The 27,972-nt window shown below is 43.7% G+C and overlaps 1 protein-coding gene across 1 annotated transcript; it reads right to left on the reverse strand.

Annotated features, from left to right (window-relative positions):
* Positions 1-279: 279 nt before the first annotated feature.
* ADGRG7 (adhesion G protein-coupled receptor G7) lies at positions 280-27,529 on the reverse strand. Its single transcript, XM_037377940.1, is given in 18 exon segments — positions 280-468; positions 2,771-2,983; positions 5,874-6,028; positions 6,031-6,189; positions 7,403-7,428; positions 7,983-8,095; positions 9,337-9,493; positions 9,782-9,866; positions 11,010-11,090; positions 11,682-11,731; positions 12,014-12,148; positions 12,879-12,927; positions 13,012-13,134; positions 13,418-13,506; positions 14,020-14,168; positions 17,566-17,693; positions 18,466-18,597; positions 27,421-27,529. Coding segments are annotated over 18 exon segments (2,142 nt in total).
* Between the last annotated feature and the right edge of the window lie 443 nt (positions 27,530-27,972).

Consider the following 27,972-nt stretch of genomic DNA (forward strand, 5'->3'; position numbering starts at 1 on the left):
GCGAGTCGCGGGGTTGGGTTGTTGCCGTGTTCGCCTTCGCCTGGTGCCACTGTGCCCGGAGGGATGCGGCCGGCCCGGGCCGCCGCCCCCACCTCCTCACCCGCAGAGTGGCACCTGGCTGTAGTTGTAAACGGTGGGTTCAGGGGCTTCTGTGATAAATATTGGAAAACACTGCGAAACTATTTGGGCATTTTCAATATAAACATAATCTTTACTTTTAAAAAAACAGAAAAGTGATCTGGAAACTGGGACTCTTCCATCCATTGCGCTGCAGGCAGCTCACATTTGGTACCTCTGTACTGATGTTTCAGCCATCTCCAGGCCTGTTATCAAAGTGGTGTTTCCGTAAGTGTTAGCAAGAAGAAACTCCAAGATCCTTAAAGCCCACGTGTCACAGGGAACACCAAGGGTCACTGCGTTGTGAAGGTCAATATGTGCCATGTGGCGATAAGGGCTAAACTGTTGTTCCTGTAGCAGTTAAGCATATGACCTGAAAAAGATCTTTTTGCTTTGTTCCATTTTTGAAATTAGGGTTCTCTGGATTGAAAAACAGAAGCCATAAAATGTGTAATTTTTTTTGGGGGGGGTGTGTTATGCTGAAAGTGTTTTATGTTGGGTGAGACTTGCTCAGTGTTGGCTGTTAACAGCATTTTATTAACATTTGCAATACTTAGATGCAGGATGTTTTAATTTAATTAGTAAAAAGTCAACACACTTCCAATTCAAGACCACATTTTTCTTGGGGTTTTTGGCATAACATGGAAACAATATTTTTTTAATTTTTTTTAAGAGCTGTGTTCAGATTTAAATGGGATGTGCTTTAGAGAATACTTTTGGTTTGGGGAAAAAATGGTGACAACTAGAAAATATCACTCATTTAAGGAGCCACCCTCACAATGCCTAGCTGTGTTTTACAACACAATCAAGTATCATCCTTCCTAAACCTGACTATAATTTCTAAAATACTCTTTCTTCAATTGAGTTGAAGGAATTGACAAAGACAGGTATTATACATTTGATTTACAAATAAAAAATGGATGCCCATAGAAACATAAACTTCCAAGCAAAATAGTATAAATTACCTTTCATAGATAACTTCTATTACTTTCTCTGCCTTTTCTGGAGCAGTGGTGATGAACTTCAGCCTTGCACCTACTGTGACTGCTCTTCTTGGAGGCTTATCAATGCTAGAGGACACTTGTTTTCTGCTTCATAGGGAGAGCACAGATTTCTAAGACTTCAAGAACTTTCCAGGGCCGCTGCAACACGTCTCTGAAGACACTCAGAAAGTCTCATGTATGATGCCCAGTGGATTCAGAGGTGTTCTCCCTAGATGTTCAGCCATCCCTTTTAATTGTGCCCATGGCCTTATGTGGTGCAGCTTGCAAGCTTTCAAAACCCACCACATTCATCTTCAGAAAAAATGAAAGCACGAGGGAAATCTGACCACACTTCTTAAACCAGATTATTTGAAATTCGACGTGGTGTTCATATTAAAAATGAAGATGGCAAAACAGACAAAGATATTTGTTCAGTGAACAGAATAAAGAAATAGGGGTGTTTTAAATTACCTGACTAAATTTCTGAGGGTTTTTTCTCACATAGGAGAGAATGTGTGACTCAGTATCACTACTCCCATTCACTAGGCAAGAACCCACTACAGTGGCCCTTACCACTTTGCTCAGTCACAAAGTGGAAAGATCTGCTGGCACTTTGCACACAGGTTGTGCTCAAGCCACCATATGCTTCCTTCCATCGAGGTGCTCTCCCTTACTCCTCACTTCAACATCCAGAAACCCTTTTCCACTCTCCCTTGACATTGCTTTCACCTTTTTTGTACTGAATAATATTAATAAAAGGTGCATGGAGGAGGGGGAGGGTTTATATTTACTTACAGCCTAAGTTTAGAAACTAAACTTAGTTAATGCCTAGGTTGAGGCCCATCTTCCAAGCTCCCTATAAAGCTGCAGGACAGAGACAGAGAGAAAACTGTGCCCCGAGTCAACAGCTAACCAGTGCAGCTAACCAAAGCACTCCAGCTGCTACTCTGGTAATGCCTGTCCACCTCCGAAAGCAAACGTGCTTCTTATCACAGGCTGGTACTGGGGGTGTTATGAATAGTACCTATGTTACATATTTATAAATTATTTCTTTCCTATCCTCTTTCTTTAAGCATCTAATTTTTTTTTTTGATCTAATTGCCATTTATAGGAAGTTTTAGCTGGGAAATTTAAAAAAACATTGTAAGGTACAGGTTTTCTTCTGAAAGGATGAAGCCAACGTATAATAGAAATAGTAAATACAATTTGGACCCAGAGCCAACAAGAACTGTTCTGTTTGTTGATTTACCTTTTGCTTTCTAATTAAATTGAAATTGTTCTTAGAAAAGAGAAAGGAAAGCCACAGTGCATAGGCTAAGTAAATGTGTTCAATAGGCCTGGAAAATGAGAAGGACATAAATAGAGCAACCTGTATACATCTGAACTGTAGTGTAAAACTGCAATAGCCTCAATTCCTTTCAAAAACCTTCCTCAGTGGCTCATCGTGCAGGTAGTATCAAGAGGATCTAGCACTGCATTGCTCTTAACAGTCATGCAGTCTTGCTAGCATGTGGTGCTGCTTTGAACTCCTGGTGGTCTTGGCTTATGATCTATTTCGAGCTACCTGCAGCTGGAGTGGTATGTCCATTGTTCAAGATGCCTGTGAGATCTACATGGAACAAACCATGAAAAATGCAGGATTGTGTTTCACATATTTACAGGTTTCTAACACAGTTAGGGAAGGCAGACAGGGAAATACTCTCTGAAAAAGTCTGGGTTGAGCTGAAAGTTTTCTATGAATGTTTTGCAGGCTGTGAGTTTGAAACGTGGTAAGTTTTTTTAATGCAAATACAGTGGCACCTAGAAAACAGGAGACACTTGGGAAAGTTTTTTTTCTTGAAGGTTGGTGATCTGAAAGTATACAGAATATGAATCTGAACTCCCTGTAGAGTAAATGAAAGTGTGGAGTCAATATTTTGCTGATAAAACAAGAAAAGATCTGTCAGTATTATTTGACTTGAAAAACAACCACAAAACAATTTTCACGAACCACTAACAATGACATTAGCACCTTAAAATACAAGGAGTACTTTCAATAGGAAAATTATTCCATGTAACTATTGCAATTACAATTGCAATTGCAATTACAGTCACCTCATTTGCACATTGTAATGGATTGATTAGCTAACACATCTCAGGATCATATGATTACCCTCTGCTGGGCAGGACAAAGGTAAGACCTGCCTGAGCATGCCTTAAGGGTTAGATTTGGCTGCTGTGCCCTGTCAGCACTTCAGTCAGACACACACAGAGGGAAGCAGGACTGCAAAATGTCTACACCTGTTCTTCTAAATTCTCATTTTAAGGATTAATCAGGAGTAGCCTGGGTTAAAAAAAGAGAGAGAAAAGGCTCATAGTTTTAAATAAATGAATCTCTGTTCCCTGTCCATTATTTCAGTGTTAAATCACAGGTATAATCCATTGATCAGTGTAGTAATAATCACTTCAGGACTTTTTGCACAGAGTTTGCAGATCGGATCCCTGCTGGTGTACAGGCCCTCAGTTTTCAGTAGATCAAACTGATACTAAGCAGCTTTATATTTGGAAATGGGGGAATTTTCACATATTTCCAATTAACAGCTTTGCAGAAAATATTCAGTGGTGTAATAATGAAGGATCCATTACTCCAAGTATTTCATACGTGCTATGCAAATATAAAGTCAAAAATCGAGCAGAGCTGTGGGGGAAAACAGAGGCAGATACCTTCCTGTAGGCTTTTATCCAGGATCATTGTGAAGGGTGTCAAGGCATGAAGCTCTAGTTACTTCCCTGGGATTTTTTCCCACATCTGATGCAGAATTTTTTTCCTGATATTCATCCTGAATATAATTTTGTCTATGATTTGGTATAAAAGAAGCTACTAAGACAGGAAGGGGTTTTTTGGTGGTGACCTTGAAATAAAATGCCACATTGATTTGACCAATGGGAAGTGTTATGAGTGTCCTAAATCCTTAGTGAGGAAACTGCAATTTCTTATAGTGAATGTTTAGCTTGAATGAAGACTGTTGTTATCTTTTAAGTACTTAAATGTAAAAAATAGTATACCATCAATAAATCTAGAATTGTGATAATAATAAGCCATCGCAAAAGGTCTGGGATAGCACATATTGTAATAATGCATGAACTTAATATTCTTCTGTCAGTGGTTTAAAGCTTTCCTTCTCTGTAAGTAGCTCCAAGTGTTATTGTGACTACTACAGCAGAGATTCCTAACTAATTGGAGAGATGTTAGCAATTTATTGTTCGGTTGCCTAGGCATACCTCCCTTCATGCAAATAGCTTCTTGCCTGCTAAAATCCATAGATTTTGAGAGCTGTGTTTCATCTGCCTTGCACTAAGCTAAGTGGGTTTTCTGTAGCCTAGAGAAAAGGCAGGACTGAAGGTTGCAAGCACAGTTTTTCTGAGGACAGCTCATGTCCATGACTTGCTAATTTTTGCTATTAAAAGAGCTTCCAGAGGCAGCACCAGTGGTGAGAGGGCAAACTTGTTCCTGTGCTGTGCTGACCCCCTCATTGCAGCTGTGCAATCCTACCCTTGTCAGTAGTGAGAAACTAATTCAAGAAAATTCTGCACCAAGTACTGTTACATTTCATACCAGCATAACTTTCGCTGGCCAAGAAGCATGGCAGTGTGGGCCTGCCTCCTCAGTGCCTTTGCTTCTCTTCCTGTCTTCCATGTCTCCTGCCTGCCTGTTCACTAAGCAGCACATCTGGTGGGAGGGAGCCTCTCGCACAAGGTTTTATCTGGGAAATAAACAAGCTTCTTAAAATCTGCTTCTTCTTCAGCCTTAACAGATCTTCCAGACGGCCAGGCATCTGTTGTGCTAAGTAGATCTGAAAAGCAGTGGGTCACTCATGCTCTTTTGGACATGTGTAGTTAGTGATGGGAGACGATAAAGAACCTAATGCTGTACGATTGTGCAAATATATGTGGAGCACCGTGGCCCACAGCCAGGCAGCTTTTGCTGAATGTTTTCTGGCTTGCACATGAAGTTCGAATTCTGAAAGTTGTAGAGGAATTGTCTCTGCAGCCAAATGCAAAGCATAATTATGAAACAATCGGGATCTAAACCCACTGGTTAGGTGCCATCAGAAACAGCACAGCACACAAGCTGAATACACAACGTGGAAAAGGCAGGTACTCCTGTAACACTGTGTTAGAAGAGTTTCTTGAAGGAGGCTGTGATTTTTACTTTACCTAGTAGGCATCTGACTGCATTCTTTAGTCCTCCAAGCAGTTTCCTTGTAGTGTTACTGCTAACTGCTGCACTGACTTAGGAATGTGCTCTTTGCTTATTAACAGATAACATGTAACAAGTAATGTTAGGCACTCCTTGCTTTTGGCTGTATGCAGGGCTCTGGCTGAGGTTATGAGGAATCTCGGAGATATCTAAATGAGGAATTTGAGTCCATAGATGCAATCACTGTATCTGAAAGACTTTTTACTTAGTTGACAGAAACAGGTTGTTGAATACCTTGGTTACTGTGAAAATTTTTCCAGCACACAGCAGACCTGTGTTGCTGTGCCAGTGAACAAGCTATCAGCTTCAGTGTCGTATCGGGACAGTGCAAACAAGCTCAGTTTATACCAGTAGCGTGAGCAGTAACAGGACATTTATTTACTACATCACATTGCGCTAAACCAGGGAGAGACTAATTATAATTGCTCTCTACTGTTCTACTATCTTTACAGCTGCCCAGGAATGTACTATGTACCGATACTTTGGTAAAAGTTGCCATATATACAACTTTAAATCTTACCCTGTCTAATTACCGACATGGTTACAAGGAAGCGTCCAGGCAGGGGCTTCATGGCTTTAGGCAGCAGTAAGTTCAGCTGTGCAGAGCTGAGTGCTGTCCACATAAATGTCACCAACAAAAAGTAGTGCAGTAGGACAGGGACAGCTATACACCAGGAGTCTGGGGGAGATCTGCCTTGTCAGATGTGTCTAAGGTGTCACTGGCGGTGTCATAAGGAAGCTATCACTGGTAGTAGCTGGTGTCATTGCTGCTGTGATTCCTAGCATTTTGGTTTTCAATTCCAGAGATTAAGATAATGTTACAAATGAGCATAGAGAAACAGAGAATCACTAAAATATTGGTAGGAGCACATTTAGGAGAAAAAAGTAGAGGGAAATAAGAGAAACTGTAAAACATTTCCTCATTTCCATTGATACTAAAAGCAAGCTAGAGTGTGCAGTCTTTAATACAGAGAGAAAACAAAGCAATAACTTCTTTGCAGAATTCTGCACCTTCCTTACCCTCAGATGACTTAGAAAATCCATCAGTTGTTTGATTTCAACTAGAACAGAGAATACCCAGCACCTTTTACGACCAGGCCTTTTCCAGCAGCAGTTGGGATGCATTTTCTTTTTTCCACTCTGCTCTTTTTAGAACCCTTTTATTCAGTGTTAAGAAGTGAAACAGCATTAGACAAGTATTTCTAAACACTCTTCAAGGTATAAGAGAATCATAAACCTCCGCTTACACTGTCTTATAAAAGCATTTAAAAGGCAGAGCCTGGAAGCTCCTACAATCTTAAATACATCAACCTTGATGGAATTGCTCCAAATCTACATTAGCGCAAGCAGGATGAGAAACGTGCATTCATCTACAGTAACTACGACTCTGTTGGTGTGACTTTGCTCCTTGTTCAAGGGGGAATCACATGACACCATTAATTGTGGGCATGTCCATCAAAGAAGCTTGCTGCAATTATATTTGAATTAAGTCCCAATAAAACTGTAGCACAAGCAGTAAACATAGCCTACATTGCTATATAATCATGGTGCTTTGAAATAATCTGTTCTCTGCAGACATGTAATATACAGAAGACAGAGTATAGAAACTATCAAATAGGCAACAGAACGCAGAGTAATATTTAAATAGGATAGCAAGAAGAGAACTGAGGAGCAACATATATGCTTTTACATGAATGCTAAAAGTCTAAGTGATAAGACAGGCTGAAACGACTAGCCTTAAAAATATATATATATATATAACAGGCATATTGGTAACTGACTAGAAGAAAGATAACCAATTAGACATTGTAATGCCAGGGTACGTGGCACACAGGACAATAAAAAGGAGGTCATGCTGGTGGTGGAATACTGTTACATGGGTTTAAAGCCTAGTATTAAGCGAGAGTAACAACCTAAACACCTCAACATGTATCATGGACCAGTGTAGCAGTAATACAGTGCTGGGTCTGTAATGTCAGCTGCCTGGCCAGGGCAGTAATAGGGACATCAGTGAGAGAGCAGGGGACATGAAATGCGACAGTGGTGGCAGAACTGCCTTTACCCCATGTAGATGGGACAAATGTCACCCTGGGACATTGCACAGAGATTAGACACAGTAATGGGAACCCATGGTGAAAGGAGCAACACTTGACTTGATCCTCAGTGGCACACGCTGCCTTGGTTATCTTAGAGCTGGTGAGCTGCCCTGTCAACGTGATGGAGAGATTTTTTTTGTCAGCGGCCATGCCCAGTGTTTCCTACAAAAGGTTTGGCCTTTTACCATAGTGAGCTCTTCCATATTCTCTTATATAATTTCTTTTCAAAGCTCACATTTTTGAAGGTGAATTTATTGACTAATAATCATGTGGATATATATTTCCTCATGTTAAAGATTAACATTAACAGAAAGGTTAGTTTCATCTAGGTGAGTGACATGGCTTGCTCACTTTAACCAGTAAGCCACACTTACTTCTCAAGCTATGCTACCTGATTAGCTCTTCTTTTTTTTAATGTTTTATGCTGATCAATAATACTGCAATATATTCTAAATGGACTACTCTCTTTGTTTTCCTCAAACTATATACAGAGCAAGATACTGTAAGTTGGCGTAAAATACTTCCAGTTTACATCTTCACTCTTACCTAGTGAATATTTGAAACAAAATGGTAATGACCAGACCAGCCATGGACAATCCAACACCAATGTAAGAAATATGCTCCAAAGGCTTCACATGTTTTTATTTGATCTGAAAGGCCTAGGAAACAATTTGTACCAGTTATAAGATGAGAAGAGAGCCATTTCTTTGCAAAATTTGTGTTTCTTAGTTGCACATGGAAACAAAAATGTTTCAGTGAAGTTGTGACTGTTGCTGGCCAGTGCAGAAATTTTCAGATCACACAAAATCATTCTGGACCTCAGAACTAGAGAAGCTTGTGAAGAATTCCAAAAAGAGACTTAACAATGTCAATCAAATATTCAGCAAAATAACAGATCAAATTATTCATAGAAAAATGCAAGGTGACACAGACTGGAAAAAGTAGTTTTAACTTTCTGTACTGATGTGCATTCTGAATTTTATCTTCTGAGGATAAGTCCAAGGTAAGATGCTATGAAGAATTGCAAGTCAAAACCAGTCTTTGTTTATATAGTGACAATAAAGCAGCAAGGAAATGTAAACGTGTTCAGTGAAAGAAAATACTGTTGTCTTTGCATATATGGATGGGAATCTTCTCTAGAGTATAGTAATTTTGTGCAATAAGAACATGCATAAGATAAAGGGAAATACAAAACCAAGTAAATATTATAAAAATGGAAATGCTGTTGTATGCAGACAGAGTAAAAAAAATCTGAAATCCTGGCACTGCTGAAGTCAGTGACCACAAGTGTGTGATTGTACCCAGGGGGTGTTTTGTTTAGAGAGGCCGAAACAAACGCTGGGAGAGTAACAAATGTCAGACAGACAGTCGTTCCTAAATTGTCTTGTTGGTACAAGAGGGCAATATATGAAACTTACTGGTAGCAGGCTTAATATTTACAGCGTGGTTGATTTTTATAAACATATAAGCAAAGGAACTAAGTGATGCTAAGTGCTTTGGGTTACTTACCCAGCACAAGGCAGGGCCACAGCTAGCCTGGATCCCAAGCTACTCTACTGTTCTCCTGGGCTCCAGACGTGCGCTTGTTTAACCACCGGCTGCAGCAGCAGTGGTGCAGAGCTGGGGGCTGCCACCGCTGAGCCAGAGGAACCCTGTGTGCCAGCCTTCCCCTGCCACTGGGGGCACAGGGCACAGCCACAGCCTGGGGACAACTGGCATGTCCCGATTCACCAGCTCTGCCACAGGTCAGAAACAAGTGCGCGGGGACATCTTAAACTCCACTGGTTCTAGCTCACCACACTTGTGCCCTTACATTTGCATGCTGCTCTTACTGTTGGAAACAACCAAACATGAAACAAAACCCCCAGACTCTTCCATTCAAGACAGAACAATGCCCTGCCATCAGGACAGCACCGGTGCTGGTGGGATTGCATCTGCATCTCAAGACCTGGTCTCTTTGTTGGGCACAGCTGGCAGCGCTCTGGTCACTGACAGCGTGGTCCTGAAAGACACGGGTGCAATCACACAGCTCCAGTCCAGGTCTCTGGTGATATGGACTGGGATTGCAAGGAGAAAAAAATGGCTACAGACACATGAACAGATATGCACCGGCAAATGGTGTGTACTGGCAATTGTCCTCTGAAAGGGGAGCTGACAGCTGGTAGAGGATTTAGGGGGCTTCCCATAAACCTTATGAACGATGCCAGGAACAGCATAATGGGGCGTTCTGAACCTTGTGACGCTGTGTGTGTGCCTTTCTCAGCCAAGACTGCTGGTGAAGTTACCCATTTCTGTGAATTATTCAGGCAATTACAGTTCAGATGCACATTGACTAGGCACCCAACATGCCAAATGAATTCTGCTTCAGCCAAACAACAGCCTGCAGGTATTGGCAGCATTGAACTTCTGCCAGCCGCAGCTGAATCTGCACTGCAATAGGGAACAAACAAGGGTGAACGCAGTGACCCACCCCCTCCTGCAGCACAGTGGGGCTCGTGCAGGGTCTTGTCTCAAACAGCATGCAGCCATTTTCAGACTGCAGACTCCTGTGGGGCACTACCGTTAGAAATGCTTTTTAATAAGCAACAGGCAGCTTGAAGTACAAATGAGTACTGAAAGCAACTATTCACAGCACTAGGTAGTTCAATTAAAAATAAGGAATAAAAGTAGAAGTAAAAAGTCAATTATAAATTTGTTTCAGTGATTTCCTGATCTTTCCCAGATCACTTAACTATGGATCCATGGTAATAACTATTGATCTATCATATGCATGCATTTGAGCTTAAAACCTTTGTTAAATATTGTAAGGAGCAGCCAACTACCGTCTTCTGGAGAAACTAAGCTAAACATGAGCAAATATTATCTAAGAATTCATTTATTTGGGAAATGGGCATTCACATAGAGCATTTCCTGCAAAAGACCAGTAACAGCAGGAATCAGTTCCTGGGGGAGGAAGTCAAAACAAAACACACAATGATGTTTACTGGAAGCAGGAGCGAGAAGATAGCATGAAAAATGGACGGACTCTCCTTGGTAGGTGTATTGGGCTCTGCCAGTCATGTTGACTTTTTGTTTTCAAAAATTTTGCTAGTCTTCTAGAAAGAAAAATTGTCCTCCAGGGACTTGGCTTTTGTCATTCTTGATTTAGGACTAATCTGTGCTAGGACAAATCCACTCTGGCATACCTGTAAGCTTTTATGAACACACTTGGTCTTGACAAATATCCCAGCGTAGCAGTACTGAATCAGTAACATCAGGTGTTAAATACAAAATTTGAAAAATGTTTTCTGTGCCGCATTATCTAAATACCCTTCACTTATGTCACCTATATATCCCACAAACTCTTTCAACTGCTTATTTCTAGAAATCACGGCAGTGTGCCAAAACCCCCCACTCTCTGCTTGTGTCTCTTTGGTCCCTAAGCCCTGAGGACAGGCAGTGGGCAAAGGCAGCGCCGGTTCAAACAGGACATAGAATTTCTTACGGAGGCTCACCTTGGGACCATAGGCTGGTTCAACATGCTTGTTCTTCCCTCACCAGTGTGTCCAGAGGTGATTTATGTAAAGAAACTACGGCAACTCTGGTGGATCCTTGACTGGAAGGGTTTGTCATTTTGATACAGGACAAAGATGACTCTTCCATTGTCTGATGAACCTTGGAGAGGCAAACAGAAAAGTAGCTACAGACAGCAGATACCAGAGAAACTGGAGCCTTTGAAGAAGCCTATGCTATTTCACACATCCATTATTTACAGAAGATTTTCATTTGGATATTGGTTTAGAATCCGTTTAAGAAGTAAAGAAGAGCTACTCTGCATGAATCTCAAGAGAGTCATCTTCAATTTTTGCTAAGGTAGAGCATGAAAACAATTATTAACCCTCTCTTAATGTCGTTTATGGGGAAAAATACTGGTAGTAAGGAAAGTAATATACTGAATCCCAATATGTACGCACACACCAGATGGCCATGTTTTTAGTAACATTAAATAAGAAACAGTAACACCAGGAACATTGACAGTTTCTAGGAAGTCAGAGGATGAAAGAGGTTGGCTGGACTTTTGCCTTCAGATCCAACTTTTGGACTCTTATTTCTTTTGCACTCTTCTACCAAATTAGGGAGATTTATCTAAGTGATTTAAATCACTGGTCTTAATTGTTACTTAAATGAGGAAGCAAAAATCCTAGTTTATATAATGGATCTTGTTCTTGATTTTATACTTTTTATTTACAGTCAAGAGAGACTTACTTGATATCTCTCTGAGTTGATCATCAAGAGAGACTAATGTAACTTCATATCTACAAAATGTCACAATTGTGCACTTAATATTGACGAAATCTTTTTTTTTTTTTAAGACAAGCTTTGTATTCAATCTAGCTCTCTTGAGGGAAGTGTTATGCTATACAGGCGCTATGATAAAGGCTTTAATCACATTATCACACTGTTTTCCCACAGGATTGTTGTCTGAAACTGTGAACAGAAAGGACAGTGACCAGTTAAAGAGCTATTCAGTGTGGGGGTTTATTGTCCTTGCTAGGTGTGTGAGATGGCCCGATTTATCTCTTCGAGTCTTCTCTAACCCTGGTGAGAGGACTGAATTATTCATTTCCCTGTGGGCCTGTATACCAGTGATGTTCAATGTTATGATGCCCAAGCGCTCCACAAACTTCACCTTTGCTATACTCTCCTGCTGTGATGTCTTCATGCTACTGTCACTATACAGAGAGACCGAGGACGAGTCAGCTGGTTTCAGATGCCTAGTCTGAAACTCTTGTGGTTTTTATCATGTCATAGAAAGGCACACGTTCCAAGCTCAGCTCCCCCACACCCGCTAGCTTCTGCAGCAAAAGAAGCAGAGGAACTATAAGCTTTTGGTGGGTTTTTTTTCCCTCCTGGCCAATTTATCCTTTGAGCACTGCAGAGTGTAAGTAATGGACATCTGGAAAAATCCCATGTGACCATGCCATTAAAGACTATCCCAGTATGCAGGTGTGAGGATATGTACTGGTTGACACCTGACAGTAGTAGTAATTTGAGTTGAAATGGTTGATGTCTTTGGATTTCAGGCAGGGTACATATGTACTAGCTCTTGATCTTGATGTCTCTGGAGGTGTGGTCAAAGATTCATTGCATTCTCAGTTTTAGAAAACAAATTTAAAAGTCCCAAACACCAAAAGCATTCTGGCCATTACATGTACATGTGCATTAATCTATAAATAAGATTATCCAGCTCATTTGATGTGTGCATTTCTTGTACCACAGCACAGCACCAGCATGCATAAAAAAAAATGTAATTGTTAATATTGGATAAGGGGTTCTTTCTTCCAAAGAAAATTTTTAGTGAGTATTCTTCCAAAATTTTCCCAGCTGCAGTTTTCTGTAGGTGAAAGAACTTTCTGATATTCATAATGTTGAACAGTATCTGAACTTCAGTACTGAGGTCACCAATCCTGTTTTTCTACTTTGGTTGACTGATAATATCCCAGTGCTGTGTCTGCAGAAATCAGCAGTGGATGCATTAGGATTTATGGTACATACCGCCTTGTCCAGGTAAATCCAACAACACACACAGACTTACTTCGCTATGCCAAAAACAGAATTGTAGAGGAGCTTAATTTCAGTGGAGCAGACTGGATTGCAATGTTTGGCTGTGAAATGGTGCCACTCAAAGAAAATTACTCCATTGTTTTCATGAGGCTGCATTGAAATAATGAGTGGGATGAAAGCTACCATTATTTGTTAATATACGGCTACACGTTCCACTTCCGAGCTTCCTCTCTGATTTGGTTCTCCAGATTCTCTATCCTCATCATTTCTCCAAAGAAGAAGAATCCAGCCAAAATTGTTTATATTGGTATAAATCTACTGCATCAATGAAGTTGTATATTGGAGTTTAACATGAAAAATGTTCTGACTTGTCCATGAACCACTTTCATCCTGAAACAGAAGGGAAAATGCAGTTGACTACATCTAAAAATAAATTGTTGTAACATTGACAAGATTATTGTGCTTGAATTCTGTTTCGTTGGCATCCAAGAGTTAACTCACTGCAGCCATCACTGCCACAGATGCCCAAGACAAGCAGGAAAAAGCACAATATTCAAATGCAATTGAAATAAAATGCCCTGTGTGCTACATAGTGGATGGGCAAAGTAAGAAACACTTAATAGGCATCACTTGAAAGTGCACACAGCAGAGCAAATGAAGTACAGGCTGCCATCCGAGCTAACACAAGCTTTGTGCTAATGAGCTCATAAATACCACACTTATTAATTTAGGCAGTAAGGATTAAATTATTAACTTAAACATCAAATGATGCTCGTATTAGAATTTCAGATATGTGCAAGTCTAAACAACTGATAAGAAACAAATCTACACTCGGGTCTGAGAACTGACCCAGCAGTGATTCTACAAGCATGCACTCAAGGCTGCTTAAATAACTGCTAAAAGGCAAAATGAATGCATCTGGTTGTGGTGGTGTGTCCAGTTCAGAGGAAGGAGGGTGCTCCTTCTGCTGATAGAGGCAGGCAGAACTGATATCCCAAATACTAAGCCACAAAATTCTTCAGTTTTAGTGAGTCCCACCTGAGAGTCTCCTGAAACATTTGGCTTGTTTGGAATCTGCCCCGCGCCGCTGGCAGCAGCCGAGATGTTCTGTGTGGGCAGCTGCTCTGGCGTGGGGATGAGGGTTTGTGTGCTGCTTGCAATTAGCCGAGAAGTTGCTGAAATCTGCAGCTTCACGGTTGGGAAAGTGCCATTAGACAGAAAGAAAATGAGACAAGGAAAAAGAGACATCACTTTTATAACATTCTCACATAAAATCAAAATGTACAAATAATTGGTGGTCTCAATTGTTTCTGTTCATGTCAAATGCACAGTATTTGGATCTTCTCCCAGGGAATGATGTCATGGGCTCCCAGAGCAGCTTGGGTTGCAAGGGAGCCCTGGAGGTCCCCTAGCCCAGCAAGGCTGGCTGAGACCAGGCTGCTCGAGTCTCACCCGGGGTATTCACAGCCTCTCTCAGAAATCTGCTTGTATTTCACCAGTGTCAGGCGGAAACACTTTCTCATGGCTAATTGGCATTTCCCATGTTGCTGTTTGTTGCCGTTCCCCCTAAAGCTGCACACCTTGAAGAGCCTGGCCCCATCGTTCTCCACACCTGCCATGAGGGAGCTGCAGACAGCAGCAGGACCTCCCTTTTGGCTTGAGGTCATTGGGCTTCTGAGTTAATAAACTTCTGTGCACCTTCCCCTGTAGCTTAAATAACCAGAACGGGATTTTTTGAAAAGCCGTCAAAGGAACTCGAGAAGTATCATCTGCAATAATCATGCTTCTCAACACAGTGCTCAGCACCTGCGCCGAGAACATTATCTGCACTTCAGTACGTTATAGCATGAGCTTGGAATAAATGTAGAAAAACAGAAGGAATGTTCTGGTGCTGGAGATACCAATAGGAATTGCAAGAAGCACTGGTTGGGTCCAGTTTGAGTCAGTTAGTGCTTGATGGGTAGAACATAAACATCTATAGTATCCTAAAAGACTAAACACAAAAAAAGCTATGCACTAGCTATATGTTATATCAGGGGTCCTCAAACTATGGCCCATGGGCCGGATACGGCCCCCCAGGATCCCCAATCCACCCCCCCGGTATTTACAGACCCCCCCTGCCCCGCCCCCGCCGGGGGTTGGGGGGGGAAACCAAGCAGCCGCAGATGACGTCCTGCCACTTCATCCGCGTGCCGGCCCCCTGGTTAAAAAGTTTGAGGACCCCTGTGTTACATGAAGGTATAGCTAGGTAACAATAGGACGTAAAGAGGTGGAAAATCTGCTAAATATCAGGAGAATTTCCTTTGTAGGCTATGAAGACCAACCAGACAGTATCAAATCATCCCTTTTCTGATCCAGTCAATGAATAGCTTAAATGGATGGCTTCAATTACGAAATTGTTCTCAAATTGTTTATGCTGGGAAGCTATCAAATCAAGGCTAATTCAACCATGCAGCTTTGAAGTGTTTATAAAGCTCAGAATGGTAGGAAAGAAAGGTGAACGTGTTGCGCGGGGATGAAGGAAATTTGCATTTATAATTACTGGGGATGATACTATTTGACTTAAGAACATCTGCATGTGTGCCACGAATGGACAGCACATGGTGAACACCGAGTTCCACTGTTCTGGCTTCCGACTCTCATCATGACCTTGGCTTCAAAGGGAGGGTTAGGATTCAGAAGGAATACAGTCCTTCCAAGCCCCGGCTGGGGTCACTAGCAGGGCACCGCCGCCTGTGTCCCCGCACCCCCAGCCTGGTCACTAGCAGGGCACCCCACCCATGTCCCCGAGCCCGGTCACTGGCAGGGCACCCCCACCTGTGTCCCCCAGCCTGGTCACTGGCAGGGTACCCCTGCCCGTGTCCCCCAGCCCCGTCAGTGGCAGCGTGTCCCCCAGCCCGGGCACTGCCAGGGCACCCCCGTGTCCCCCAGCCCAGTCACTGTCGGGACACCCCCGTGTCCCCCAGCCCGGGCACTCGCTGGGTGGCGCCGTGGCCGCGCGGCGGGAGACGAGACCCCGCTGAGACGGCGGCAGCGTGAGCCTGTGTCGCCACCTGGCGGTGTGTCCTGGTAGCATGAGAATAGCTGCTGCTGACGGTATCCATCAGTATTGTATCGGTAAAGACTGCACTTCAGGGGGGATGGGACATCTGAGCCCTTTGGCGAAGGCTGCGTGTGGGAGGCACAACGCTGAGCTCGAGGGTTTCCCAGCGGGTGATCCAGGCCGGTGAAGGTGCCATCCTGGGGCAGAAATGCACGGTGAAAGGCTCCTCTCATATTTGAAGGGACTGGAGCTGCTGCTTTTTTTTTTTTTTGCTTTTTTTTCCATTGGGACTAGTGATAAAGAAACGAAGCACAGAAGCAGAAGAGAAGCTGTCACTGCCTACAATGTGCTTAGTCCCATTCAGCTCTCTATGCTTTGTAGATGTGGCAGAGCTAAGCCTTAAAGCAAGGCTTAGGTGTTTGTGGATTTTATGGAGAAAAGTTTGTCACTCATACAAGAGTGTTGGAATTTGCATTCTTGAGGGACAGAAGTGTTCTGTCCATGGCCAGCTGATCACAGGAGTGAATTGAAAGGCTTCACTCTTACTCTTTCCTGACTTCCTAATGTGTCAGTGCCAGCATCACTTCACGTCACCTGCTTCACATCAGCATAACAGCACGTTCCCTCACACCAGGCTGCTCCGCAGCCCTTCCATGTTCTTGCTTGTAGAAGAATGGCTGCAGAAGCGTGGCCACGGAACCCCTGAGGGTTTGCACAATCCAGGCCTGGAATTAGAATAGGCCTGAAATTAGAAGTGTACTGGAATTAGAATTGTGCTGAAGTTGTTGTGCTGAAGTTAACAAGAAAGTGGCCTTGATCTATTCTTGAATCCTGAGACCAAGTAACTTTGTTGTACTAACAGGCCGTGGCTGTAACAAGCTGCAGCTGTTAGGGAAGACAGGTGCAAGGCCAAGGGAGATAGGGAGCGGAATGGGAATAAAGGGAGTAGCAAACCGCAAGGCTAAAACATAGCTAACGCAAATAGCTGCATGGACAGAATGCTTGTTCTAATCATGATAATTAGTGGTGTGAGAGCAGCGCGTGCTTAGGGGCTAATAACCAATAATATATTTGCTTTGGGAACATGCTTGTGTATTGAGGCTATATAAGAAGCTATATATAGAAGCTAATAAAGATGAGCAAGATGCATAACTCATATTGAGTAATTTCTTGACTCCGGTGGACCACTCTCCCAACACTCGCTGATTTGGGATCTGGGGCTGGAATCACCTCCATTCAGAGGTGTTTGCTGGGAACTGGGAACCTGACTGAGGAAACTGCAGGCCACTGAAGTATGAAATAGGATGCTGTTTCAGGCAAACCCAAGCAAAATAAAATAATCACCACCAGAAATTCAGACCATTGGCAAAGCAGACATGTGCCAAGAATGCCACTGAAAAAAGACTTTGGCTCTTCAGTTTTCTTTCTACTAAGAAATGTAGCACAAATATATTTCCTGCCTCAATTTCCTATCACTTTTTTTTTTTTTCCTTAGGATGATGCAGAATCTCAGACACTGTTTAAATAGTAATTTAAGATTACCTGTGAGGCTAGGGAGTCCAGATTTTTATTACAATTCAGAATTGGGGGGGGGGGGGGAGGGGGCAGGGGCTCTAGAGTAGGAGTTCTTCCTTCTCTGGAACACATCTGGATTGCTATTGAAGTGTTAGCTGTAAGTTTGTAAAAGCAGAAATACACGCATTTAGTACAGAAGCACTCGCTCACATACACATGCCCTCATTGGGAATTAAAACTGTACTGTGGGTGTGACACTCTATCAGGTGTTATTTTCCGTTTGCATGTAACGTATTTGTCTTTCGGTGTTACAAGTGCTCATCAATTATTTAACTAGTTATTGTTCTTTTTAGAACATGTTTTATACTTGTATACACAATCTTAGAGTGGCTGACATTATTCATGTCAAATTCAGATAGCTTTATTTACGCTAGAGCTGCAGAAACACCTCTCTTAAACGGGAGGCACAGGCATCAGCACTGAGCTATCCGAAAGACTTTTTATCATGCCCTGAAAAACAGTTTATATGTCTTGAAAGAAATGCGAAGGGCTCATGGAGCAGCCCTGCAGCACTTACTCCTTTGCAAGGTCTCTGAAAGCTGAGACAGTTCATGGAACCCTAGCTGATGGAAAGCATCCTGAATCCTAATGCTAAATAGTAGTATATAAATAGATTTTCTGTCAAAACGCTGCTCAGGAGCAGATACTGACTCTGAGCCCCATCCCAGACAGGCACAGATAGAACTCAGTGTGCGTTCCTTAAATTCTCTGCATTTGAGGTGGAAAGCTGTGCGGGAAGATCTGCACTCCTGAGCTGTGCTGTTCTGCCTTCAGACACTGACCTCGCATCCGCTCTGGTAACCTGACGACTTTCACAAACCTTACATTTCCTCTGGGGAAGTAGAAATGGAAGGAAAACCCACATGCCATTCACAGTATCAGGTTTGCATTTTTCTTTGGAGTTACTGTATTTACCAACAATAATCTGTTCAAAAGTAAGGGGTTTTATAACGCTTTCAGAAGTGTTCACTGCGCAAGTACTGGCTTCACGGAAATAAACTGCACAGAAGGAAAAAACCTCCATATATCAGATCAAATATTTCTAGTACAAGGACCAATTTTCAAAATTAAAATAGTACTGAGAGAACAGAAGCTCATTGAATCTTTTGCCCTATAATGAAATAAAAGCAGTTGGGTAAATCTTGTCTAAACCCAAGCTGCTGAGCTGCTACAAGCGATACTTATGAAGTCACTGAAACCCTAAAAGCCCGTATTTTTTCCCATCTATCTTATTTTCACTGCCCCGTTCCTAGAAATTTTGTAAAAGGTTATAAAGCTTCACTTCCAGAGTCTTGTTACCCAGACAGAAATCAGGTTTGGTAACCTAATGCCCCAGAATACAGCAGGGGGGGAAATACACATTTGCTCCAAATGGGGTTTGGACAATTGGTGGGGGATGGTCCTTTGCTGACTCTAAACCATGATGGGTTGGATGTGGCTTCTGGTGCAGGAAGCAGCTGCCCTGCTGCCTGCTGGAATGGGACAGGGTGGCCATCCCAGCCCCTGCCATGTCTGAGCTCCTGGTACTGCCTGTGTCTGAAGGCAGGGTGATGAGCACGGTGGACCCATGGCCTGACACAGTATGGCAGCCTGTTGCATTCTCATGTCACGCCATACCACTATAACTTAATACAAATTTACGTTGCAGTGCTGCAAACACTTGGAAAAAATACTACAGCACACAGGCAGAAAGTTTGTGCTTGGTATTAGGATTTGCAACATCCTGGTTTTGCTAATGTGGACTACATTTCAGCTGACTGTGTCCCATTAGCGGGACTAAGAAGCATGCTTATGGTCGGGGTTCTGGGGGGGGCTCAGGAGACCTGGAGCGTTCCCCGTGTTCTGGCACAGGCTTCCTTGCCAAGTCACTTAACTTTCTGTGGGTCTTGTTTTCTGTAGGGTTCAGTTTGCCATGACATGATGATACTTTCTTTCTGCAGAAATAGTTATGAACAAATAAGGATGCATGGCTCTGCAAAGGTTAGGTCTGCCTTACAGCACCCCATACCTGAACCTCACTTGCCAGGAGGTGACCAGTAGGGCACGATGTCTCCAAAGTGTGAGGTGGCAGGAATGTCTGGAGGGCATCAAGGCCAAGCAGAGGCTCCACATCCTCACTGGGAAATGTGCTGCAGTGACACACTGCCTTTCTAAGGAAAACATGTCTCTCTGTGCTCAGTCTCAGCCTCCCAAACTGCACTTTATGACTGCTGCCGCCTGCCGCTACCCAGAAGAGTTCACATTCAATGGTCTTTGCAACTCCCACTCCGCTGAGGCTGCTATGGGCTCTGCCCTCAGCTTCCTCTGCACAGCACCGAACAAGCCCAGCTCCCTCCGATGCGCCCTGCGGATCTTCTGCCCTCAGCCCCACACCGTCCTCACTGCATCCTGCTGGACCCTCCCCAAGGCTTTTTAGCTTCAGGCACAGGGGGCAAAGCTGAGCACAGACTCCCTGGTGGTGCCTCCTCACCAGTGCCAGGAAGGGGAGGGTACCAGCGTCCATCGACCTGTCTCGCTCCACAGAGCACAGCTGCCTTGTTTGCAATGAACACATGCTGCTGGCTCATGTCCAGCTTGGCACCCACCACCACTCCCAGGTGCTTCCCAGCAGGGCTGCTCCTCAGCCAGCAAGTTCCTGGTCTGCACCATGGAGATGGGCACTTGTCCTTGTTGGACACTGTGAGGTTTCTATTGGCACGATCCTCAGGTTTCTCATGGTTCTTCTGCATTGAAACTCTGCCATTTTAACTGTGTCAACAATACCTCTGCCCACCCCACATTTAGCATCACCTGCAGATCTGCTGAGAGGGCACGCTGTGTCATCATTCAGGTCTTTGCTGAAGATCTTACATGATATTGGCCCTGGTATTGACCAGCAGGTTGCTCTACTTTTACAATGTTCCAAACAAGTCACTGACTGCCACCCTTTGAGTTTGGCTGTTAATTTTTAACCCAGCTAATGGTTCATTCACCCAACTTGTACATCTTCACCGGCCAAAGAAGAATGCCAAGGGAGATGGTGTCAAAGGTGTCTCTAAAATCAAGGTACGTTACACCTGCTGCCCTCCAGCTGTCTGCCAGGCCAGTTGCTTCATACCGAAGGCAGCCAGGCTGGCCAGGCAAGATCTGCCCTTGGTAAATCCATGCTGTTCCCAAGCCTCTTCTCATCTTTCACATGCATGGAAACAGACTGCAAGAGTACATGCTCCACAATATTTCTGGGGCCTGAAGCAAGCCTGACTGGCCTATGTCCCCCCAGGCCCCTTCCTTGCCTTTCTGAAAGGTGGGCATAATGTTGGCCTTTTTTCCGTTCTCTGTGGCCTCCCATGATCACCGGAGGTGACAGAAAGCAGCCCCACCATGACACTGGCCAGGTCACTGAGCAGTCTTGAATGAATCCTGTCTAGACTCATGGGTTTGACTACTTTTGTGGTGACCCTGCCTTCCTTCTTATGGATGAGACCCAGGAATAAGTTGCTACATTCATGCATGAATACATATGCATTCATACATGAGTATCTATTCAAGCTTTATTTTTTAATCTTTTTAGTTATTCAAGCCTTGATCTTAAAGTGTTTTGGGATGGTGTATATGCATATCCATACTACTTGGATGCGAACTGTCAAAAGAAATAAAATTGTTTGGTACCTTTTCCCCTGCTGATGCAAATCTCAAATCTATTGCAAATATTCTAACCTCAGTAGAATTGCTCCAGAGTTAAAGAAACAAACAAAGCAGCCACAAACAAAGCAGCCACAAGTGGGAAGAAACCCAGGCCCTTTGTCATAGTCTGTGAAGGAAAGTAGCCATGACATCATATACAAAAGGAATTAAATATGAGCCAAGTGGAAATTTTCCATCAACATTGGAACAAAAATAATAGGTTTAGAGAAGTTGCCTACCCTATATACCCTGCTGTCACCTGCTGGCAGTAAAGTAGGTCACCTCCTCTGTACCCCAACAGCCTGCTGCGCTTCCCTTCAGCTCCCCCAACACCTCCAGCACTACGTTGCCACACTCCATGCCCCATCCCACCTCACTCCCCCCACTTCTGTGTCCTACATCCACCTTTAGATTCCCAGTACCTAAAATATACATATTTACTTTGCTAGCTGGTGGAGAGGAGAAATGCCACGGGTAGTTTAGAGCTGTGTATCTTAGTGGCTCAGCTGGGCTGGCCGGCCATGTGGCCCCAGCCTCCTCATCGCCACAGTGAGGCTCCCTGCCTTTTTCTCTAGTGAGGGACTTACAGGGTTGATCTTCTGTACCCAGCTAGTTAAATGTGCAAAACTCATAAGATCTCAAGAACTTTAAGACCTGTAACCACCTAGTGAATTTAGTTGGAACTGGTCAGCAAGTTGCCAGGAAGGTGGAACAACGGACAGGTGGGCAGTATAAACATTCCTCAGGAAAAGAGACTAAAATTCAGATTTTGTAAATGCAATAACATTTGTTATTTTTTCAAGTTAATGATGCCTGTCCAAACATTCTTACTTCATGTATTTTAGTAGCTTCAGTTAGTAAATTCTATTCTTTAAGGCAATTCTCAGTAAATCCCATACAAAATACCAGAGGAGTGAACATAGGGAATTACAGAGTCATCACAATGGTTTGTTTCCAGTGCTGAAATCCCAGCTGTGATTATTTTATTTAAGCCAACTTTTCCAAAACATTTGCCCAAACATTCCCATCCATCATGAACCCATCCAATCTGTCATTGTTTGTTGGATGTGCTACCCACCCTGCCATAAGGGAAATGGCACAGGAGACCTGCAGTTTCTATGTACCTGGTCTTCACCAACAAAATTTTCCTGGATAAGCTGCAGCTCTTTTGACATCCTTCTGACCAAACGTGTGAGCTCGTTTGACACAGGTGCACCTGACACATGTCGGCGTATCTATGTGCCACACTGGGCACAGTGTGGGCTGCTGGCCTGGAAGGCATGAGCTGGGCATCCTACCAGCTCTGGAGATGCGTGGTGGCCCAGCACCCTGCGAGCATCAGCTGGGAGCACCCGCCAGTGACGGCGGAGCAGGGCTGAGGGGGGGCTGACACCAGTCAGCCAGTGCTGTGCCAGGCACAGGGAATGTGACCCATCCACACCCAGTGCCAGTGGCAGCAGGAGCTGAGGACAGGCATTGCTTGCAGGCTGCTGAGGTGGGCAGTGTCCCCTAAATACCAGCAGATCCAGACACAGCAACACTGGCCACTGAGGTCTGAATCAGGTTTTCAAGTCACTGTGATCTTCATACAGAGGAATTCAAACCAAGGCCAAATTGGCAAGAAACAGGCCACAGACAGTTGAAACCTGTAATGTCTTCCCCAGACATATAACTCATTTGAAAGAGCAACAGAAGAGGGTGAGGGGTACGGCCTCACCTGGCAAGAAAAGCCACATCACTGGCAGCAGATCCAACCCTGCTGAGCAGGTCTGGGCAGGGGAGAAAGATCAGGGGCCTCCCAAACCAGGGGATGTCCCAGAAATGACACCGGCTGCCCATGCTGCCTGGCTTGTACTGCCCTGTCTCACAAAGACATCCCAGCCACTCCTCTGGGCGCACATGGGCTCCATCCTGACGGACACCGCCGCTGAGGCAGAAGCACAGAGGTACCATAGATTCCATCGTGCCTGTATAAATCAAGAACCAAGATATAGATATAGATATAGATATAGATTCATTAACACATATGTAAAAGCATGTGTCTATGTAATTTGATGAAGGAAAGAAAGAAACTTGATTTATTTGGAGCTTCAACTAAAAAATACCTGAGCCACAGGCTCACCCATACACTCAGTCACCAGTCCCTCCTTGCCCCTAGTGGGCAAGATGGCGTGGATGTGGGGTCAAAGCTTTCGGACATGAATTTGCATTCCCACAACACTGTGGGTAGACGCAGTTTTGTGCAGCTGCTGGGCAAGCGGGAAGCTCCAGAAGTCCAGAAGTTGAACCTGTGAAACCTGTGAAAGCCCAGATTACTTTGGCAGGACTTCACAAGAGCAAGAAGTCCCCAGACTGCAGGTGCTGAGGGATCCAGGACGGTAACAAGACGAGGGTACTCACGCATCCAAGAATCAGGCAGCGTGTTGGAAGAAGGGTTCACCGGGGTCAAGAAGACGCTCAATATGAGTTATGCATCTTGCTCAACTTTATTAGTTTCTAACACTACTTATATAGAACCGATACACATGCATATTCGTAAAGCAGAAATATAATTGGTTAGTAGTCTCTAAACGTGCGCGGTTCTCACACCCCTAATTATCATGACTAAAATAAGCATTCTATCCATGTAGCTAATTGTGTTGCTATGCTTCAGCCTTGTAGTTTGTTACTCCTTATTTTCCCATACCGCTCCCTATCTTTCTTGGCCCTGCACCTGCTTTCCCAGCAGCTGTAGCTTGTTACAGCCACGGCCTGTTGGCACAACATAATTACTTGGTCTCAGGATTCAAGAATAGCTCAAGGCTATCTTTCTTGTTAACTTCAGCACAGCAACTTCAGTACAGTTCTGATTACAGGCCTATTCTGATACCAGGCCTGGATTGTGCAGATCTTCAGAGATTCTAAGGCCATGCTTCTGCAGCCATTCTTCTACAGCAGAGGACTCTCGTTTAAGACAGACATTATAGGGTAAAGCAGATAAAACCCATGCCCCAATCTCAGCCATAGCCTCTACACACACTCCAGGATAAAAGCCCATTTTTATTCCGTCTTTTGGCAGAAATTGTCGGGTTTGTCCCAGGTAGGCTGCCACAGCTTCAGGGAACAAAAAAGCACAGTATAAGCAATAGCAGAGAAATTGCAGTCTTAGAAATTTCTGAATACATCATGGTATTTGCTGCATTTGGTGAGCTCTGAAAATGTTAAGTTTTCTTAAAAAGACTGGCAAATCTTGAGTGGCTAAGGGGTATTCTGCAGCAGAAAATTCAACAGGGAAGGAGCTGATGGACCTCAAGCTCTGAAAGATGAGCCTAAGACCTGGGGGATGTCCATGGCCAAGGCTTCCTCACGGTCAATTTCACCCAGTCCCCAGGTGAAGGATGGAGCTGGGATCCCTTCCCATAAGGTTCATGGTGGAAAGTGTGCACCTGAGCGCTGGGCACAGTGTGTACATTGAAATCATGCAGAAAACTGGAGATGAGGACTGCCGTTGGACCTGGCAAATGCCGGTGCCTGTGTTTTGCGGTGCTGACAAATAGAGTAAAGCCAGAAAATTAAATAGTAAACAGGGCTGTCAGGAACACATGTGCTGTTGTCTATTTCTGATGTTCTGACTGTAAACTAAAAAGATTGCCCAACTTCTTACTTTTTAATGGGATTCATATAACTGGAATATTATTGCAAACTATAGGAGATGTGCCACGTGGCAGGGGTAATTCTGGTTTTGGCACGCATCACTTGGCTTTTGCTCATGTTGTTGCTATTTAGCATTTGTGTTTCAGGCTGTCTCAGCCACATCACAGCCGGATGTCTATGATGATAGTGGAATAACATCTATCTGTCACTGGGTAACGTCTCCACTAGCCATCAGCTTTGCAAAACACGTTGTCTCTCAGTTGGAAATCTTACAGAAGGGAAAGGAAAACTACTCCAGCAACTGAGCTCTGGGTGGCCCAAGCTAAGCAGCTGCGGAGGAGGCTGTGTCTGGGGGAGGTGGGTGTCTGGGGGGCAGCTGTTGCCCCATTGCCCAGCAGCATTTGCTCGCCTGCCAGGCAGGTGTGTGGCACATGGGGCCAAGAGGCAGAGGAGTGCCCCCGGGGCTCACCCACTTTCTTTGAATTGGGAACCCACAAAATTCTGGGGAACCTGTGGCACAGCTCCGAGCCTCTGCCTTGCTTGGTGGACACGTGCTCGAAGCAGCCAGGCAGGCAGACGGTGCCAGCAGGATAATCTGGCACAGGGGACCGTGGAACTAGTGTGGATGCACAGAGCCTGGGCTGCCTGCTGGGGGTCAGGGGGCAGCTGGGGCACGCTCCGCAGTGGGGCTGGCGTGGGGTGTCTGCGGGCACTGCCTCTCAGCTGCAGGAGCGTTAGGAAAAGGGAAAGGTGAGAAGGAAGGCAGGGCTGGGAGTCCTTTGAAAGCAACACAACAGAAAAGCATGAAGCTGGCACAGCAGACACAGCTGCCGTGCTGCCCATGCAGCAGAGCATCAGCCTTACCTTTGCCTAGCCCAAAAGAGTCCCTCTGTAACAGGGACATGATGCTCGCAGGATCTGTTAATGCTGGTCGAAACTGTGGCTCTATTTAGTCCTTGCTGGTAACTTTTCTTAACCTACTGTTCAAGGTCTCATGTACCATTGTAAAGCAGGTTTTGGTTTTTTTTCTTTTTTCAGAGGGAAATCTGTCTTTCACAAATACGAATTCCTGAGCTGACTAATGCAGTCATGCCTACCCCCCACACAGTAAAACTCATCAGGCTGCAGTAATTGTGGCATTGACTTAAAATCATGGAGTTGTTCTGGTTTTATTTTAAGATTCAGAAAACATCTTCTTTTTATTTGTCTTTGACTTTTAAGTTTTGCAGACATTAATCACCTCAAGAGTCACATTGATTTTGACCATATATATTTTTAAACTAAAACTAGAAGGTTTTTGCATAATACTATGTCGTCATGAACCCTTGGGGTTTTTTTAATCAAACATCATGGGAACTGGTAATGCTAATACTCGTGGTTAAAGCTGAAATAAAGAAGAAACACTACCACTGTGCACAACAGGCAATGCTTCGGGTGGGCATGGAGGTGTTCTCCACCCCTGAGTAGCTGCAGTTTAAATCCAGATCCTAGCAGCTCGTTTGCTCGTTTGCTAAATCCCAGGCATAAGCAGAGGTACCCCCAAGCTGCACTGAGAGTTAACTCCCATCTCATCTGGGTTTAGCTCCATCGAGTCAAACAAAGCGCTGGGCATACACATATTAGCAAAGGTAGATTATTACTGAAGTGTGTTAAATAATTACTGTTTACTTATGTGCCATTTCTTGGCCTTAGGTATGTTCCCTGCTTACAAACATCTGACAAATCTCTTGAAGAAAATCTAAACTGATGTGTCCTCATGTGACCTTTTCCCTAGGCTTCCTGGTCTCCAGTCATATCCAGTCACACCTGACTTCCTGCTGGACAAGCAGCCAGGAAGGTCTGATTCTTTCTATAAATTTTGAATATAGGTCCATGCACGATTTTGTATCATGTCAATATAGTGAGTATTTTGCTCAGAGGAAACACTGACCAGTTTTCTGCTCCAAGTTTGTACACAGAAGTGTCTTACAAGGGTGCATTGACCTGATTTGCAGGTGTAGAATACGTAAACCAGTATCTCTTTACCAGTATGCAAAGCAATATTCTTTCAATAAATTTTTCTATAATGCAGGTTGTAACGAAAACGTGAACAGGTGCTGTACAGCATGTTTTGCTTATATGCATGCAAACTTACAAATGTATATAAAGCTGAATGTTTCCTTTTTAAAACATAATTTACTAGACTAGCTAGAGTTGTCTTTTGAAAAAGAAATCAGATTTCTACTGGAAGAGTAAGAAAATTTCAAGACATTTCTCAAAGCTTTGAAAGGAATCATGTACAGTGTAAACACGTTTTAAGGAAATACTCCAGACACTCTTTCTCATCCTATTCTGTTTTATAGCAGAACACAAAGTTTGGGGTGCTTCTTTAAACATCAGTGTAAGAAGAAAAATGTTTACACCTAAGAAGCGCACAGCATGGATGTATTAATGTTTATCAGCATTTGTGTTTAAATACTTAAGGAAAGGAAAAAGAACCCAAAGAGCTCAAATAGGGCTCAAATGGAGTAGAATTATATTTCTTACCTGCTCTAAACCTGAGAACAAGCTGCCAAATACACAGCACCCAAAGGGTCACGGTTACCACACAACAGGCAACTCCAACCAACACTCTGTCCCAGTGGAGTGAAGGCATGTTGTGGTGCAGACTGTCTGCTCTGCTATAAAATGGTATTACACATTCATAACTTTGTGATGAATAAATCATTAACTACTTGTCTACTGCTAGAACTTCAACATTTTCTGTTCCACTTGGAAAAAAAAAAGTTTTGGTGGAGTAGCACGCCATTACTTCTATCATTTTCCACCCAGTAAAACATTTCAGTTATCAAGGTGTTAAATGACAAGTCTTCTACTTGCTCTAGGGCAATGGCCCAGCTCAGACACCCAGATACATTTACCTGATAAGGGCTAGAGCCGGTGATTTGAGTGCTCTGCACAGCTCAGAGCCATGCCAGCAAACCTTTCTTCCCTCCAGGCAAGGCATCCCCATATATCTATATATGTGTATGTATATATAGCGTCCTGGGAACTGATTCCGATCCTCAAGCTAGACCTGCAGGTGGTTTGGGGGATGCT

The sequence above is a fragment of the Falco rusticolus genome, chromosome 2 (assembly GCF_015220075.1).
Source record: "Falco rusticolus isolate bFalRus1 chromosome 2, bFalRus1.pri, whole genome shotgun sequence".
NCBI lineage: Eukaryota > Metazoa > Chordata > Aves > Falconiformes > Falconidae > Falco > Falco rusticolus.